Source organism: Mixophyes fleayi, chromosome 2 (genome assembly GCF_038048845.1).
Source record: "Mixophyes fleayi isolate aMixFle1 chromosome 2, aMixFle1.hap1, whole genome shotgun sequence".
NCBI classification, from domain to species: domain Eukaryota; kingdom Metazoa; phylum Chordata; class Amphibia; order Anura; family Limnodynastidae; genus Mixophyes; species Mixophyes fleayi.
In genome coordinates this window covers 43,352,517-43,370,686 of record NC_134403.1, presented here as the reverse complement: position 1 = coordinate 43,370,686, position 18,170 = coordinate 43,352,517, and the positions used below count along the sequence as shown (strand labels likewise).

General features: G+C 43.7%; 1 protein-coding gene across 4 annotated transcripts in view; it reads left to right on the top strand.

The window, feature by feature from the left end:
- The window catches only part of LOC142140899 (protein mono-ADP-ribosyltransferase PARP4-like), a 219,748-nt gene that overhangs the window by 134,975 nt on the left and 66,603 nt on the right, over positions 1 to 18,170 (top strand). For 3 of the 4 annotated variants that reach the window (XM_075198874.1, XM_075198873.1, XM_075198876.1), the window contains 3 exons: positions 8,677 to 8,877; positions 15,076 to 15,330; positions 17,463 to 17,717. In XM_075198874.1, the coding sequence (XP_075054975.1) occupies positions 8,677 to 8,877; positions 15,076 to 15,330; positions 17,463 to 17,717 (711 nt within the window). The remainder of the gene's footprint in view (positions 1 to 8,676; positions 8,878 to 15,075; positions 15,331 to 17,462; positions 17,718 to 18,170) is intronic. The other variant, XM_075198875.1, reaches the window with a different exon arrangement.

The window sequence follows — 18,170 nt, the reverse complement described above, 5'->3', positions numbered from 1 at the left end:
AATTCTCTAAATGTAAAATTCATGCATGTCAATATCAAATGCATTGACTGGGAAGTTAAATCTTTTCTTGACCTTTCTTCTTTTTCACTCTGTTGAGAATACAAAAAAGGAAAGTTTTACTATACGTAAACAGGGCTGCCAAGAAGAATTCAGGGCCCCAGTACAACAACTTACAAGTGTGCATGTTGAAAAAAATTGGTGTGGGTATGGTCATACAATTGGGGGTGTGACTATGCATCATTGAGGCATGGCTGGTGGGTAAAAGCGCTAGACCCTGAATTCACCAGAGCGTGACATATGTACAAGCACTCCTGACTTTCAAGACATCTAGCACCACAGTGTAGTACAGAAAGAATGCAGTGTGTACACAGAGAGTTCACAGTCTTGGCCTGTACCTTACATTGGGCAGAACACTCACCAAAAATTGACAATGTCCCACTAGAATCACAACATTTCACACACTCTCCTGCTCTGTTCTTCTCACTTTCACCACCTGTGGCTGCAGGTTTCTTTAGTTGCGGCTTGTCTGGGTCCTGGAATATTGGGGGGGCCTATTTGGAAAAAAATGGCTACATTTAGAAAATTACAACCAGCCCCACCATTAAATCAATAGCACCCATGATTAATAATTAGGCCTTCCTCCAACCCCAACATTAAAATAATAGTATTCCCATTACCCCGCAAACAAAATAGCAACCATTAATTAGCCACCATCTACCTCACACACACTACATTGCCAAAAGCTCCCTGTGTTCATCATCACCACACTATACCCCCTTATGATCGCACTGCGCCCTCCATGCTGCCTTTGCCCCTTTCTTCATCCCCCTGTGCCATGCTGCCTTTGCCTCCCCTTTCTTCATCCCCCAGTGCCATGCTGCCTTTGTCCCCCATTTCTTCATCCCCCTGTGCCATGCTGCCTTTGTCAAACCTTTCTTCATCCCCCTGTGCCTCTCTGCGTTTCTCCTCTTTCACTTACCTCTGTATTGCTTTCTTTCAACCTATTTTATTTTATTTTTCTTCTCTCTTCTGTCTTCTGTGCACGGCTCTTCACTAAATGCCGGCCGTGACGTGATGATGACGTCACGCCCGACATTCATTGCAAATGGAGAGGGGAAGAGGGACGTCGACGCTGCAATCATGTGAGTATTTGTATATACACATGATCGCGGCGCCGGTGCCAAAAGATCATAGTTGAACAGTGCATACTTGGAAATGCGCGGACAGTTTTTATTAGTACACACGCACTGTGAATTTTGGGGTCGCAATCATTTACGTTGACAATGACTATCGGGTACAACAAATTTATAAGTTGCACACTATCCCTCTTAAAGAGGTCAACAGGTCCATATTCTCTCTTTGGCTGATGAAAAAAACAAAACAAGCCCACGCTCGGTATATCACACATTATATATGGTACCAGCTGCTTGGCAATAACCCCGCGCTCGGTATATGCCATATTGTATATGGTACCAGCTGCGTCTCAAAATGCATATATATATATGTATATATATATATATATATATATATATATATATATATATATACACATATATACACAAAACAAAAAGACAGTTGTTAGCGCTTGTCCTTTACACTGCATATCTGTGTGTGTGTCTAGCAAAATGAAAACATGAGGTATTAGTTCATATTTTGATCAAAGCATTTAAGCCTGCATCCCAGCGTCAAGGGCACCTCATTATATGCATCTCTTGATGAAGTAGGTGATCAGGTTGTAGACACCTAGCGTCTTCTCTCCCTATATACTGTTCCACCGCCGGTGCAATCCTTCCAATTTATTACTTGTTCTTGGAATGCCCAAACTGTTGTTTTCATGCACTGACTAAATGCTTAGGGGAAACAGCGTTGCTGTTCTTATAGCTTGGCTTCAGGTTCTTCCCAGAACATAGTTTTCCTCAAAATATTTCACTGCTGCTTCTGCATTGTCTGGCAAATGTCTTATTAGTTCTTCCAAAGAGGCCGGGATCTCGTTTGCTGACAGAAATGCCAGAGCTTGCAAATGCCTCATCAGGAGTGCACAACTGGTGTCCAGGCCCTATAGCCAAGATAATCCTGCTGCCTGGATGGATCTGTGACCCAAATGAAACAAGCAACATTTATGCCTGCAGTTTCCAAATTCTTGTTGTGGGGTGTTGATAGCAGCAATCTCAAAATCAGTCAGGATATATTGTGGTGCGAGGTCGATATCAAATACCATGGCATACTTCTGGAGGTCTTGTAAAAACCTTTCATAGCACTCCTGGCTTTTATTCGAAAGTAAACCAGGGGCACAAAACGTTGGGTGTCTTTATCTGTAACCACCATAGCATGTATGGTGTAGGTTTGATGAAATAATGTTGGGCAGGACTTGAAGGTGCCATCCATAACCCAATATGAGGCTTCCTGAAGTTTTTGCAATTTTCACAAGTAGCAAACTGTAAAATTCGTTCAGTTCCAAAAGTGGTGTCCTTTCTAAGAAATTGTTCCCCACCGATTTCTTTTACATTTTCTGGAACATTTATCAGCGCGTCTCACCCTCTTCACCGATTGCCTGAGAACAGCTCGATTTGGCAGATAAACTGTGCTGGTTGATGGCATTTATCTGTGCTGGGGTCTCCATAGTATTCCGGGCCTGTTCCCTGATGTTCGCTCTTGCTCTGGCAACATCAGTTCTTTCTGCCCTCGCTGGGTGGTTATGTTCGGTGTGTGAAATTACTTCCCGGCTGTTGCCAAATTCAGTGGTGATGGCCCATGATCGACAACTGCCAGTTCTCTGCTCGTTACAACGCCAATAGCACCTTTCTCCACGCTGTTTATTCTCGCTGAACAGAAAACAATCAATGTTTAAAGGAGATCCTCTTCTAAGATGGATCTAGGGTAACAGATTCAGCATCCATAATTTGTAGAATATTGTAATCCGTGTCTGAAGAAATTGCAATAATTTCTTTCAGATGGGTCACAAAGGTGGATACCAGCAGAATGGCAAGCAATATTGGAAAGTAGAAGATAGCAAACTCCTATCTCTGTAACAGAGTCGGGCTGTCACGACTCTGAATAAATTATTGGATCCCTCGTCTCTGCCAAGATGGAACTCGCCCAGGAGCGCAGAGTCTAACGGGTAGGTGGTTTTCGCTAGTGACCCCCGCAAGGGGATATGTATTCGCCGCTCCAGTCCCGCAGGTCGCGGTCTCCCAAACAAGTGCTGGCAGTGTAGTAGTGGAGCTTTAACACAATGGATAATAAAAAGGATCTCAGAATCCAAATACACTAGCAAAAGTTCTAGACTCAGTGGTATCACAGATAATAGTATTGCTGAGATATAGTAGCTGTAATATAGCAGGTGCTGCAGGATAATAATAATAAATGATACTGATAAAATGACAGGTAGTTCGACGGTAGTCCCAGTAGCGAGGCAATAAAGGTGTTGAGCCAGCCAGACAGGAATGAAGAGATTGAGCAGTAGCGATGAGTACAGATGTAGCAGGCAGTTCGTAATAGCCGTTCCCCACGTGGAAGTAGTAAGGCGTAAAGTTCAACTGAGCCGTGCGTGGAACTACAAGTAACAGGCAGCTCAGCGGCAGTCCCAATAACAGGACAATAGCGATGTTGAGCCAGCTGGATAGGAATGAGGAGATTGAGCAGTAGCAATGAGCACAGGTGTAACAAGCAATTCGTAATAGCAGTTCACTACATGGAAGTAGCGGACGCGTGAGGTTTAGTTGATCCATGCATGGTGCTACAGCTGACGAGTAGTTCAGCAGCAATGATGAGTCCAGGTGAGACAAACAGTAGCAGCAAAGAGTACAGCTGATTCCAAGCGTTCAACGGAGAGTAGGTAAGTCAGACCTAAGGAAGCCAGATCCTAGTAGTGAGTGGGTAACACGAAGAACAGGCAAAGAACGGAGAACCATGGGAGGTTTAAATAGTGCTCCAAAATACCAGAACCAATGAGAACAGGTAGGAGGTCCAAAGCAAGATAACAGGGAGCACATGTGTAGAAGTAATTTCTCAGAACAAAGTAGTAGGTCTGATCACCGCTTACAAGAGGAAGGTAACAGCGCCGGTACCTGTTTATGGGAACGGTGTGTGACACAGGCGATATGTATGCATTAATACAAGAGACTGCAAGTATGGGTTTTGAAATTAAAATTTTTAAACTAAAAATTACATTTTCTATGAACAATGTTAATGGTGGTTGGGAAAATAAGTTTTAAAAAAAAGTACCTGTGAAACCAAAACTTTATTTTCAGCCTCTGTAAACCTAGGCCCACGATTGGATGCACTTGTTCCCTCACCAGGATATTCTTCCTCTGTGTAGTCCTGGTCACCTATGTCCTGTTCATCGTCTTGCAGCTGGAACGACATCCGGCCTGGGGACAACCTCTTCTGCCTCACTGGAATCTTGAACTTTTCGCTTCCTCGGTTGGGTCCTGTGGGGAAACAAATCTCCTGTGCTCCCTAGACATACTGTATATTAGTTAATGTAAAAAAATTAGTTTGTTTCCTTTAAAAAAGCAGTTGTGTGTTTTTAATGTTGATATGTAACTTAAACATATGTAGGCATTTTATGTTGTAGACATTTTTCATGTCTGTTATTGTGTTGTAGGAATTATATGTGTCGCGATTTCACGTTTGTCTTTATTAACATTTTGATATTTATGGTATCACTACGTATTGTGTCCATGTTTTTACTTGTGTAGGAATTATGTGTCAGCATTTATTACTGTCAGTGATACTATAATGTCTGTATTTTGTGTGTCTTGATATATTTTGTGTCTGCATTTTAGCATTCTGTGTTATTAAATCTGTATTTTTAGCGTCTGCATTTTCGGCGTCGGAAATGTGACTACCACCAAACTAAACACTTGGTAAATTATTTGCAGATTATTTTCTCCCCTTAATTGCTTCCCTGAAGCGGGATCTAAACACCTGGAACTCTCACTTTATTTCCTAGGTTGGCAGAGTAGCTGCCGTGAAAATAAATCCACTCCCTAGACTGCTTTATTTGTTTCAGGCGTTGCCAGACCGAGTCCCTTCCAACACTCTTAAGGATATCCAGTCCAGTATCTCCCAATTTATATGGTGAGGAAGGTGTCTGAGGGTCCATCAGAAGATTTTCTTTCGATATTCTAAGAATGAGAGCCAAGGTCTTCCCTGCCTCCACAAATATTATTTATCTGCCCACCTTAGCTAAGTTGTTCTGGCACATGCTAACCCTTGCACTAGGTTGTAGATTGAAGTGGAAGCGGATCTATTACATATGTCTTCCCCCTACGCCCCTTACTGGCTAGATTCCAAAGATCAACCCCCTCTACACCATCTCCCCCTCCACGGCCCGCTTTTCCCTTTCAGTGTGGAAATATTGTGTCTGTGCTTTCAAGCTAATAGACAACCAAAAATAAATGTGGAACATTCCATCTTTTCTACCCGGTCTTAATGCTAAGGCCTTCTCTGACTAGACAAAACACAACTTTAAATTTCTGCCAGATATAGTCCCTTCTTCCCTGAGTTTCCTGAGCTCTGTGATTGCCTCCGCCTTTCATCCTCATCTATCTATCAGTACCTCAAAATCCATCCTCTCTAACAGCCAGACCAACTTACATTCTCCTTACTTCTCCTTTCCACTATAGACTTGGTCTTCGCAGGTCCTCCTCCAGAGGCCTCATCTCCACCTTTTACTCTTTGTTGCAATATAATTTACCATCCAAAGAACCTCATGAGTTACCTTGGGAGGTGGACATGGGTGAGTCCCTTGATGAAGAATGGGCAGCTATCTGGGAAGCTGATGCCAAATCATCCGTATGTACTTGGATTAAGGAGAAGTCATATGAGCTTCTTTCAATGGTATTGGGTTCCCTCCAGACTGAAAACAATTTTCCCTGCATCGTCAGACTGTGGGTGGCGGAATTGCAGCCACCTGGGTACCTTGTCTCACGTTTGGTGGAGCTACCCTAAAATTGTGGCAGATATATAAATTAGAGCATATCACTAGCATAATACATGATCGTCCCAATCAATTTGTGTCAACTTTGCAATCCTGGAATGATTACTTTGATTCTGGAGATCCCAATTCCTTATATTTATTATTTTAATAGTGTTTAATGAACTCAACTGCACATCTTAATATATCGTTCTTCACCTCTTTCTCCACCTCTTCATCCCCGTACTAACATTCCTTAATACCCCTGCCTCCCTTTATTTCTTTTCCTCCTCAGACCACTTCCTCATTGAGTACTACATTGTACTAACTTGTCAACAGTTTTGTATTAGCCTTTGCACTCAATTCCACTCTCTTGATAATGTTTTCTAAAATGTAAGATTAATGTACTGAATGTTGTACATTTCCCTTCCTCCCTTGATTCCTTCCTTTTATTCAGTACCCCCTCTCATACCCAAATACTTTATAAAAGTGCAATAAACTACTATATGACAAAAAAGAAACAAAAACAACGGCTTAGCAACAAATCATCTGGTTTTAGAAGGAAAGACTTAGGGGTATATATACCAAGCTGCGGTTCCAACAAACCGCCGAGAATCGCCATTTTTTAAAAATGGAAATTTTATTAAAGCCAAAGCCCATTGGGTGTTGACAAATGACAGGAAACTGCAGAAAATCAGCAGTTTGTCAGAACACCTCTTGGTAAATATGCCCCTTTAGACTCAGAACGCCATTTAATTAACCAGATTGCACTTAGGAGTAACAGAAAAGGATTTAAGTGAAATGCTGTCTGTTTTGCTATCGATCTGTATATGCCAAATGTTAGTTCTTTCCCTGCAAATCTTAATACCAATATTTTAGAAAAAAAAATGCTATTTTATAGTGTGTAAAAAAAAATCAAACATTTTACCCTTTTAAATATACTATTAGTCTTATAAATAAGGCTATGTGTATAAACAACAATAATGGCACTTAACTGTACATGTTGTTTACGTAGAAAAATGTAACTGCAAAAAAGTTACTGTTCTAGGCTTATTATAAAATGTTTTCTTTGCTTTGTTCAGAAATCAAGCTTTCAGAACCCCCCCCCCCCCCCCCTCGCCCTCCTCTAGAAATCCTGCATTTGACCCTGGCACTATCACTGACTGGGATTACCACTCTGTCTTTTCATTCTCTACCCTTTCACCAGGGAGGAGAGTTCCAGGGCAAACTGGAGGGGTTTATATAGTCAAAGTTTGCCTTTCTCTACCTGGAAGTTAAAGGCCAGTTCTTCTCCCGGGTACCGGAATTAATATTTAAATGTTAAATATTTAAATACGCCAGTTACTCTACTACTATACTCCATCCCGCCCTCTCCGATCTGCCAATGACTGTCGCCTCTCCTCCCCTCTGATCACCTCCTCCCATGCGCGTGTCCAAGACTTCTCCCGCGCTGCCCCCCTCCACTGGAACAAGCTCCCTCCCTCCATCAGAACATCCCCTAATCTGTCCAGTTTCAAACAGGCTCTAAAAACCCACCTCTTTCTCAAAGCCTTCCAGTCTCCCACTTAACTTCCTACCTTTTTCTGCCTCTCCCCCCTCTTCCCCCTCCCCTGACTCGGCCCCCGTTCCCCCTTCTCTCCCTCTCATCCCTGTGTCTCTCTGTCTGTCTACCCCTCCCCTTAGATTGTACGCTCCCTTGAGCAGGGCCATCTCTCCTCCTGTTTCCTTCACTTCTAACTCTGCTCTCCAGCTACCTTTCCCCCCACCCCTCTGGGGGTCTCCCCGTCATCCGTGCCCTTCCTCTTAGGCTCCAGCGCTTGCTGGTCTTCCCTCCCCCTCTCTCTAGCTGTGCTTTGAGCTTACTGAGTTACTGTGCTTATTGTTTACTGTACCGTGCTGTCCCACCTTGTATTGTACTTGTTTGTCCCGGTACGGCGCTACGGACACTTAGTGGCGCCCTATAAATAAAAATTAATAATAATAATAATTAATATACTAGCGTGCCCCAGAGGTGGTAACATTTACTCGCAGGCTGTCACTTAGGCACATCCATACAATTAGCAATAAAGTCCATTTGTCAGCGCATCTACCACAATATACTACAGTTCATATATCAGTTCTAACTGCTGATTAGTTTGCAGTTTCCATATACATCCAGTCCTATCCACAAAATCAGATAAAACACAGAGGGATGGCACTCTTAGTGCACTATTATTAGAAGTACCAATATAAAAACCAAATAAATGCCATGTACATGTACATTAATTAATTAAGTGTATATAGGCTTATCTGATGCAGAAGGCGGGAATCTTCATTTCTCTCTTGAGTACCAGGGGACTCACATGGCGACAGATTTTGGTTGTTTGTCATGTAAGTAAAAACTGATGTTCTCCATGCATGAGGTAAGAATAAGATTTTTTTAAGGGCTAACAAATGTGCGGTAGTCTTGCTGACTCTGTTTACTTGTAGGAACAGTTTGGCACACAGGGACTAGACTCACCCTTGTCCAATACCTATGTCCTGGCCCTGGAAAAGAACTTACAGATAAGTCCATATGCACTTAATTAATGTACGCAGCACTTATTCAGTTCCTGTATTGGTACGTATAATAATACTGCTCCATGAGTATTCTGTGTTTTTTCATTCTGACAATTATAAAAGTGTTTGTTATATCATTATTATATATTTCTGCAGACAATGTTTATGCTTTAAAACAAAAGCATAATAATAAAGAAACTTTTGTTGTCTGTATCTAGAGCACATTGGACTTGCCCAGGACTCATGTAGAGGCACCGACAGTATCTGACAGATCGGGTCTCTTTGGTTCAGCAAAAAATATTCCTTTTGGAACTATTAGATCTAGTTTAGGATCACAAGCTATTTCTGCAGATTCCTTTGCTCCTCCAGTCTTTGGATTACAACCTCAGGCTGCTCAGCTCTCAGCAGCATTATCTTCGGTATGTTTATTTTTCTATGCTTATTATATGTGCAATGTCGGGGTGTATATATTTATTTCTGGGGGGTATGGCACTTTGTTATGCTCGGCCTTTTTTTTATTTCCTTGCATTTAAACATTTGCCACACTGATATATAGTAATGGAAAGTATTCTGGGTCACAAGTTTGTCCATGCTTCTTCCTGACACTAACAAGCAAGTTTAAAAATAAAACTTTACAAGTGAATTTAGTTTTTGATGTATTTAATCAGCTCCCCAGTAAGCACAAGTCCATTTGTGGGTTTGGAAGATAAGATAATAGTGGCAATTTTGTTTTTACTCAACATCCATTGAACCCTTCCACTGCCCCTGGCTAGCTTTTATGGTATCCAATCTGAAAAAGCACAAAAATATACATATGCCAGTATACACTATATTGAACTTATATCAACAGCTACAAAACAGATCAATAGATAAAATTGAACATTATTTTCCAAATGCATGTCTCTGGGATTCAGGAATATAATGATATTTTAGTTTATATAAACTTCTAGCCCTTCACCTGTTTTTAGCTGTCACTAGCATTACACACCAGAATAGGGCTGCTAGACACACATGCTGCATGTGGTGTTGTGTGGATAATGGCACATACCTACTGGTCTTCCCTGTGATAAAGCAATTATGAGGAGAGGTTTGGAATTCATGGGTTCATTAGATGCCTATAATTCTAAATTTGTATCTTATGACACAGAATCCCATAATTCTGATCTCTCATGTGGGGATACTTTTTTGGAGTCTCCTTGTATGATTACCTCTGCCGAGACTCATTTGCGCTCCATGTGCCAGCATTACCCGCCCAGAATTTAGACGCATATCTATTGATTGCGTACGGAATGAACCTACTACATCTCAGGTGGCTTTTGAAGCTTTCTGAACCTATGGAAATTGGTGCTTCCAGGTTGACTGCTGAGGAAAGACTAAGGTGCTGTGCCTTTGGGCTGTGTTTATGTTCTGGTAGCCAGGACCACTTTGATTGCAGTGGCCCAAAGAAGTAAGAAAATGACAAGGGCTAGGTAAATGGAAGGAAGCTTATCTAGGCCCATAGGTTGTTCCTTCTAAAAATATTATTTTATTACCTGTCAAAGTGTTGTTTAATGCCATGTCTATTGATGTTCTGACTTTTATTTAGTAGTTGCGCGGCAGGGATTTTTTAGACACGGAATTGGCCCAGACACTTAAAATTCCTGCAATAAATCTAGACTCCGGATTTGCTATTTGTGTGCTACATGGAAGTCCTCTTTCTGGGGCAAATGTATTATTATTATTATTATTATTATTATTATTATTATCATTTATTTGTTAGGCGCCACAAGGTATCCGCAGCGCCGCACACAGTACACTATACAGGGTGAAACCATACAGAACAATGAACAAAAAGTACCAATACTTCAGAAACTCCGGCTAGTCATATGCAGTAAAAACGGAGCGGAAGAACAGGTATGGAGACAGGAAGGGAGGGGGCCCTGCTCATACGAGCTTACATCCTAAGGGAGGGTAAACAGACCAGGCACAAGGGGAGCCAGTTGAGGCAAGAGGAGAGAAGGGAGGCCGAGCAAAGGGAGGAGATGGGGGTTAAGTAGATGGTTGGTAGGCTTTGAGGAAGAGGTGAGTTTTGAGTGCACGTTTGAAGCAGCACAGAGTAGGAGAGAGACGGATGGAACGAGGGAGGTCGTTCCAGAGAAGGGGGGCTGCACAGGAAAAGTCTTGGATTCTGGAGTGGGAAGAGGTGATAAGGGTGGAGGAGAGGCGGCGGTCGTTGGCCAAGCGCAGGGAGCGGGCAGGAGTGTGAATGGAGAGGAGGTTAGAGATATAAGGGTCAGTAGAGTTGGAGAGAGCCTTGTAAGTGGTGGTGAGGAGTTTGAAAAGGATTCTGTAGGGGAAGGGGAGCCAGTGTAAGGCGAGGCAGAGGAGGAGCAGCGTGAGAGGAAGATGAGTCTTGCGGCCGCATTGAGTATAGAGAGGAGGGGGGAGAGACGGGAGAGGGCAGTGAGGAGGAGGTTACAATAATCAAGGCGGGAGATGATGAGTGCGTGGATGATAGTTTTGGTGGCATTCTGAGAGAGAAAAGGACAGATGCGGGCGATGTTGCGTAGTTGGAAGCGACAGGCTTGGGCAAGGGAATGAATATGGGGGGCAAAAGAGAGAGAGGAGTCGAGGGTGACACCCAGGCAGCGAAGTTGGGTGACAGAGGAGATGGTGGTGTTGTTGACGACAATAGAGAGGTCATCGTGGGATGGGTGCCTGGGCGGAGGAAAGACAATGAGTTCAGTTTTAGAGATATTGATTTTGAGAAAGCGCTCGGACATCCAGGAGGAGATGGCGGAGAGGCAGTCGGATACCCGAGCGAGGAGGGTGGAGGGTGATCTGGAGAGGAGATATAGAGTTGAATGTCGTCAGCATTAAGGTGATACTGAAGACCGAAGGAGGAGATGAGAGCACCAAGGGAGGAAGTGTAGAGCGAAAAGAGTAGAGGGCCAAGAACAGAGCCCTGCGGGACTCCTACGGGGAGAGGGTAGGGGGAGCAGGAAGAACCAGACGTGGATACAAAGAAGGAGCGATTAGCAAGGTATGAGGCACACCAGGCATGGACAGAACCAGAGAGGCCGAGAGAGAGAGAAGAGTTTGCAGCAGGAGGGGGTGGTCCACGGTGTCAAAGGCTGCAGAGAGTTCAAGGAGGATGAGTACGGAGAAGTGACCCTTGGATTTGGCTGATAGGAGATCATTAGTAATCTTGACATGGACAGTTTCGGTAGAATGGAGGGGGCGGTAGCCAGATTGGAGAGGGTCAAGGAGGGAATTGTCCACAAGGTGCCTGGTTAGGTGGCTGCAGACAACTCGCTCGAGTAATTTGGAGGCATAGGGGAGAAGAGAGAGAGGGCGATAATTAGCAAGAGAGGTGGGGTCAAAATTGGGTTTTTTGAGGATAGGAGAGATAAGAGCGTGTTTAAAAGAGGAGGGTACTACACCAGAGGAGAGTGATAGGTTGAAAAGGTGTGCTAGGTAAGAGCAGGCCATTGGAGAGAGAGAGCGAAGGAGGTGGGAGGGGATGGGATCGAGAGGGCAGGTAGAGGGTGGAGAGGAAAGAATAAGGGAGCGAACTTCTTCACCTGTTGTAGGGCTGAGTGATGAGGGTGGCGGGAGAAGGGGAGGAGGAGATGTTCAGTCTTATGGCCTCAATTTTGGAAGAGAAGAAAGTGGCGAAGTCAGAAGCGGAGAGGGAAGGCGGAACAGAGGTGGAGGGGGGGAGAGGAGGGAGCTGAAGGTGGCAAAGAGGCGGCAGGGATTGGAGGACTGAGAAGAAATGAGGGACTTAAAGAAGGATTGTTTAGCGAGGGAGAGGGCAGAGGAGAAAGAAGAGAGTATGAATTTAAAGTGGAGGAAGTCAGCCAGGGAGCGAGATTTCCTCCAGAGGCGTTCAGCAGTGCGAGAGCATCTTTGGAGGAAGCGGGTAAGTTTTGAGTGCCAAGGTTGGGGAATAATGCGGCGTCGGCGGATAGAAGAGGCCAGGGCAACAGCGTCCAGGGCAGTGGTGAGGGAGTGATTGTAGAGAGAGGAGGCCTGGTCGGGACAGGCCAGGGAGGGAAGGGGTGAAAGGAGAGTTTCGAGAGAGGAGGAGAAGGAGGTGGGGTCTATAGCATCCAGGTTACGTCTAGTTAGGGTGGCTTTGGGCGAGGCAGAAGCAGGGGAGGAGGACAGAGTGAAGGAGAGGAGGTGGTAGTCAGATAGTGGGAAGGGAGAGTTGGAGAAGTCAGAGAGATCACAGAGATGAAAGAAGACAAGGTCAAGGGAGTGACCAAGACAGTGGGTGGGGGAAGAGGTCCACTGAGTAAGGCCTAGGGAGGAGGAAAGGGTGAGAAGTTTAATGGTGGCGGGGTCAGAACAGTTGTCAATAGGGATATTAAAGTTGCCAAGTATGATGGAGGGAGGGTCAGAGGAAAGGTAGTGGGGGAGCCAGGCAGCGAAGTTGTCAAGGAAAAGGGAGGAGGGGCCTGGGGGACGGTAGATGACGGAGACACGGAGGTGGATGGGGGAGAAGAGTCGGATGGAGTGTACTTCAAAGGAGGAGAAGGAGAGGGAAGGTAAAGTAGAAATGACACAAAAAGTGCAGTTAGGGGATAGGAGGAGGCCCAATCCGCCTCCTGGACGCTCGTCTGGTCTGGTGGAGTGGGTGAAGGAGAGGCCCCCGTAGGAGAGAGCGGCGGGTGAAACGGTATCAGAAGAAGTAAGCCAGGTTTCAGTGATGGCAAGAAGATTAAGAGAGTTGGAGATGAAGAGGTCATGGATGGAGGAAAGTTTGTTGCAGATGGACCTGGAGTTCCAGAGGGCACAAGAGATAGGGAGGGAGGGAAGAGGGGAGATGCGGATGAGATTATCAGGGTTGATGGAGCGAGCGGGAGGGTGAGGGGTGGGGCAGTGAGAGTTGGGTGAGAGATAGGGGCTAGGGGAGAGGTTGGGTATAGGAAAGGAGCGGGACGGCATGGTGAGAGACAGGGGGGACTGGGAATGAGAGAAGAGGCAAGAAGAGGGTAAGGGCAATTAGCGCCGAGGTGAAGGCAGCAACCGGGACCAGAAGTGGGCCAGAGTGGTCGAGTTAGATATGGGCTGACAAAGCAGAGTAAGACAAGAACAAAGGAAGGACTGCAGAGAACAATGAAGTGGAGCAGGAACAAAAGGCAGTGGAAAACACAGTTTAAAGTGCAGTAAAGATAAAATAAAATGGAGATAAATTAATTAAAGTGCAAATACAATTAAGGTAGAATACACAACAATAAGATAAAATTAAATTGAAGTAAAATAAGTTAAAAGAACTTGAGGTAAATTTAAAATGAAAAACACATGGTAGTAAATGTAATGGATGGCCGCAGAGAGCCTATACCAGGAGGAACAGGAGAGTCCAGGGAGTCCAGAGATCAGGGTAGTCCACAGGTAGTCGCGGGAGCAGACCGGAGGGACCAGAGTTCAGGAACAGGTGTGGAGTTACGGTGGGTCACGGAGACAGTCCCAGGAACAGGTTCAGATCAGGAACAAGTGAGGCAGGAGTTCCTGAGGGTTGCAGGGCAGGGGAGGCCCAGGGTCCAAGTTGGAGTCGGCAGCAGATGTCCAGGAAAGCAGACCAGGCGGCGGGGGTCCGGGCTGCGGGAGACCAGAAGCAGGAGATCAGGCGGCTGGAGACCAAGCAGCAGATGTCCAGAGGAGAAGGCAGGCGGGAGACAGGCAGCGGGAGTCCCGAGGAGATGACAGGCGGGAGACCAGGCAGCAGAGGACACTAGAAGACCGTCCCGAGGTGATGGCAGGCGGGAGACAGGCAGCAGGCGTCCCGAGGAGATGGCAGGCGGGATACCAGGCAGCAGAGGTCACCAGGAGACCATCCCGAGGAGATGAGGTCGTGAGGAAATATCAGGCAGAAGGAGCCCTCCGGGTATGGTTAGAGCCAGGCCAAGAGATGCTGGAGACCAAGGAGCGGATGAAGGACAGCTAGGCCGGAGCCAGGAGGCTGGAGTAGAAGATAATTACTGGAGAGATCGTCGTAGGGAGTTTAGCTGGATGCAAGGCTACTGGAGGCAGTGGTGAGCAGAGACAGGTAAGTGGAATCAGGGAAATGGAGCAGTGGCCCCAGTGGAGAGCCCACACGGCACGTGTGCGGCAGCATGGAAGCAGGAAGTAGAATGGGGCAGGGACTGATGTGTGTGAGTGAAAACCCAGAACTTACCCTGCTGGTAGGGGGTTTACACACTGAACATATTTCTTTATTACTGATAAACTCACCCATGTATTGTAGCATTATCTGGACTTTAGGTGAGGCTGCACAGTAGAGCAAAGATTGTCTGGAACATTGCCTATCCTAACCCGTCCATCATGTTGTCGTTAATATCAGGCTGCAACCTAATGAAGAGCCCTCACAGAGGGACTAGATTTATCCTTGTCCAATACCTATGTCCTGGGCCTGGAAAAGAACTTGCAGATAAGCCCATATACACTAAATTAATGTATGCAGTACTTACTTGGTTCCTGTATTGGTACTTATAATAACTCTGCATTTTTTAATCTGACAACTATACAAGTGTTTGTTAAGTCATTGTTATATATTTCTGCAGAAAATGTTTATGCTTCAAAATAAAGCATAATAATAATAATAAAGAAACTTTGTTTTCTGTATCTAGAGCGCATTGGACTTTTCTGGGGGTCATTCAGAGGCACCGATAGTAGCTGGCAGATCGGCACTCTTTGGTTCAGTAAAAAATATTCCTTTTGGACCTGCGACACCTAGTTTTTCACCACAAGCTAATTCTGCAGATTCCTTTCCTCCCCCGGTCTTTGGATTACAATCTCGGGCTTTTCCACCTCCTCCACCTCCGAGCTCCCGCATCACACCTGCAGTTGACTTTACAGTCCCACCCTCAACAGCATTTTCTTCGGTATGTTTATTTTTCTATGCTGATTATTTGTGCAATGTCGGGGTGTATGTATTTATTTCTGTGCACAGAACTTTTTATGTTACAGGTTTTTTTTTTTTATTTCCTTGCATTTAAACAGTTGCCACACTGATATATAGTAATGGACAGTGTTCTGGATTGTAAGTTTGTCAATGCTTCTTCCTGAAACCAACAAGCAATTTTAAAAACAAAATGTTACAAGTGAATTTAGTTTTTGATGTTTGTAATCATTCTCCCCACTGAACACAAGTCCGTTTGTGGGTTTGGATGAGAAAATAATTGTAGAAATTTTGTTTTTAGTCTACACTCATTAAAATCCTAAATTGTATCTTCCATTACCCCTGACTAACTATTATGGTATCCAATCTGAAGAAACACAAAAATAAACATATTCCATTATACTTTTTATTGAACATATATATCAAGAGCTACAAAATTGAACATTATTTTCAAAATCTATATCTCTGAGATTCAGGAAGATAATAATATTTTAGTTTATTTAAACATTTTTAGCTGTTCATCTTTACAAGATTGCCACTAGTGTTACACACCAGATGGTAGTTTTGGATCCCAAGCTAATTCTGCAGATTCCTTTCCTCCGCCAGCCTTTAGATTACAACCTCAGGCTGCTCTACCTCCTCCACCTCGGAGCTCCCACATTACACCTGCAGTTGACTTTACAGTCCCACCCTCAACAGCATTATCTCTGGTTTGTTTATTTTACTATCCTTATTATTTGTGCAATGTCGGGGTATATGTATTTATTTCTGGGAGGTATGGCACTTTGTTATGCTCAGACTTTTTTTATTTCCTTGCATTTATACAGTTGCCACACTGATATATAGTAATGGAAAGTATTCTGGGTCACAAGTTTGTCAATGCTTCTTCCTGACACCAACAAGCAAGTTTAAAAACAAAACGTTACAAGTGAATTTAGTTTTTGATGTTTTTAATCAGCTCTCCGGTAAACACAAGTCCATTTGTGGGTTTGGAAGATAAGATAATAGTGGCAATTTTGATTGGCTGCTAAGAAAAATGACCCTAGTCTGTGTCTGTCTGTCTGTGTGTATGTTAGGGAGTATAGACTGTAAGCCCCAATGGGGCAGGGACTGATGTGAGTGACTTCTCTGTACAGCGTGTCGAAGTCGTATAATTGGATGAACGAAAGTATATTGGTTAATATTGTTTTACCGTGCGATTGCGGTCAGTATGCCACGCTACACGTGGCATGGTGTGATCACGCGGTAAAATACGCACGTACACTCTCGCACTCTAACATTTAGTTATTTATATATTTCATATTTATATTGGTTCCATTCCACAGTGATTTATGAGCAGATAGTATTCAGTTTATTATTAGTTTATATATTATGATTATATGTACACTTTAGTGTTATTTGAGGTTCAGGTTATAGAAAACATGTCATGTTTAGTATCATTTTAATCCCCTATTCATCAAAAGTTGTCCGGTTCATTCGCCGAAGAGATCGCACATTGCATACTCTAGTTAGCGATGTTAGGGAAATAGATGTCTAGTGATACTGACAGTAATGTGTAAATAGACTAGCTTAAACTGCTTTCTGGGAGGGAGAATCATCTGGAATGTTGACCCTCACCCTTGGAGGGGGTTGTTTGAACTAGCCTATGACCTGTTTACACTGGACCCTCCTGAAGCCTGGACCTATAGAAGCAAGCCACGTCATCTGCATTGTTCTCTCTGTAACACTGAGTGTATATAGTACAGCTCTAGCTGGTATTAGCCTAGTCTTCTCTGACCACAGTATTCTGGAGTGAAGTACTGTACGCTGGTACCAGTGAAGCGCAGCTTAGCGAGCGCATGCGGGAGCGGTATGTATGTATCTTTTTGGTATTGGCTGTACTGTATTATAATTATGTATTGAACTGCTAAATTTTGCATCTGCTAAAATAAATTACTTTGTGCTTTGGAAACACAACACAATTGCTTAGACAATGCTTATTTGATAAAATTACTTTAACAAGCGCAGCAGTTATGGTGACCAGGACCACTTTGTCATTATTATATAATTCTGCGGAAAATGTTTATGCTCCAAAATAAAGCATAATAATAAATAAACTTTGTTTTCTGTATCTAGAGCACATTCGACTTGCCCTTGGGAAAGGCACAGGCACCGACAGTATTTGGCGGATCGGCACACTGTGATTCAGTCGAAATGATTCCTTTTCGACCTGCAACACCTAGTTTTTCACCACAAACTAATTCTGCAGATTCCTTTCCTCCCCCGGTCTTTGGATTACAATCTCGGGCTTTTCCACCTCCTCCACCTCCGAGCTCCCGCATTACACCTGCAGTTGACTTTACAGTCCCACCCTCAACAGCATTTTCTTTGGTATGTTTATTTTACTATGCTGATTATTTGTGCAATGTCGGGGTGTATGTATTTATTTCTGTGCACAGAACTTTTTATGTTACAGGTTTTTTTTTTAATTTCCTTGCATTTAAACAGTTGCCACACTGATATATAGTAATGGACAGTATTCTGGATTGTAAGTTTGTCAATGCTTCTTCCTGAAACCAACAAGCAATTTTAAAAACAAAATGTTACAAGTGAATTTAGTTTTTGATGTTTGTAATCATTCTCCCCACTGAAGTCCGTTTGTGGGTTTGGATGAGAAAATAATTGTAGAAATTTTGTTTTTAGTCTACACTCATTAAAATCCTAAGTTGTATCTTCCATTACCCCTGACGAACTATTATGGTATCCAATTTGAAGAAACACAAAAATAAACATATTCCATTATACTTTTTATTGAACATATATATCAAGAGCTACAAAATTGAA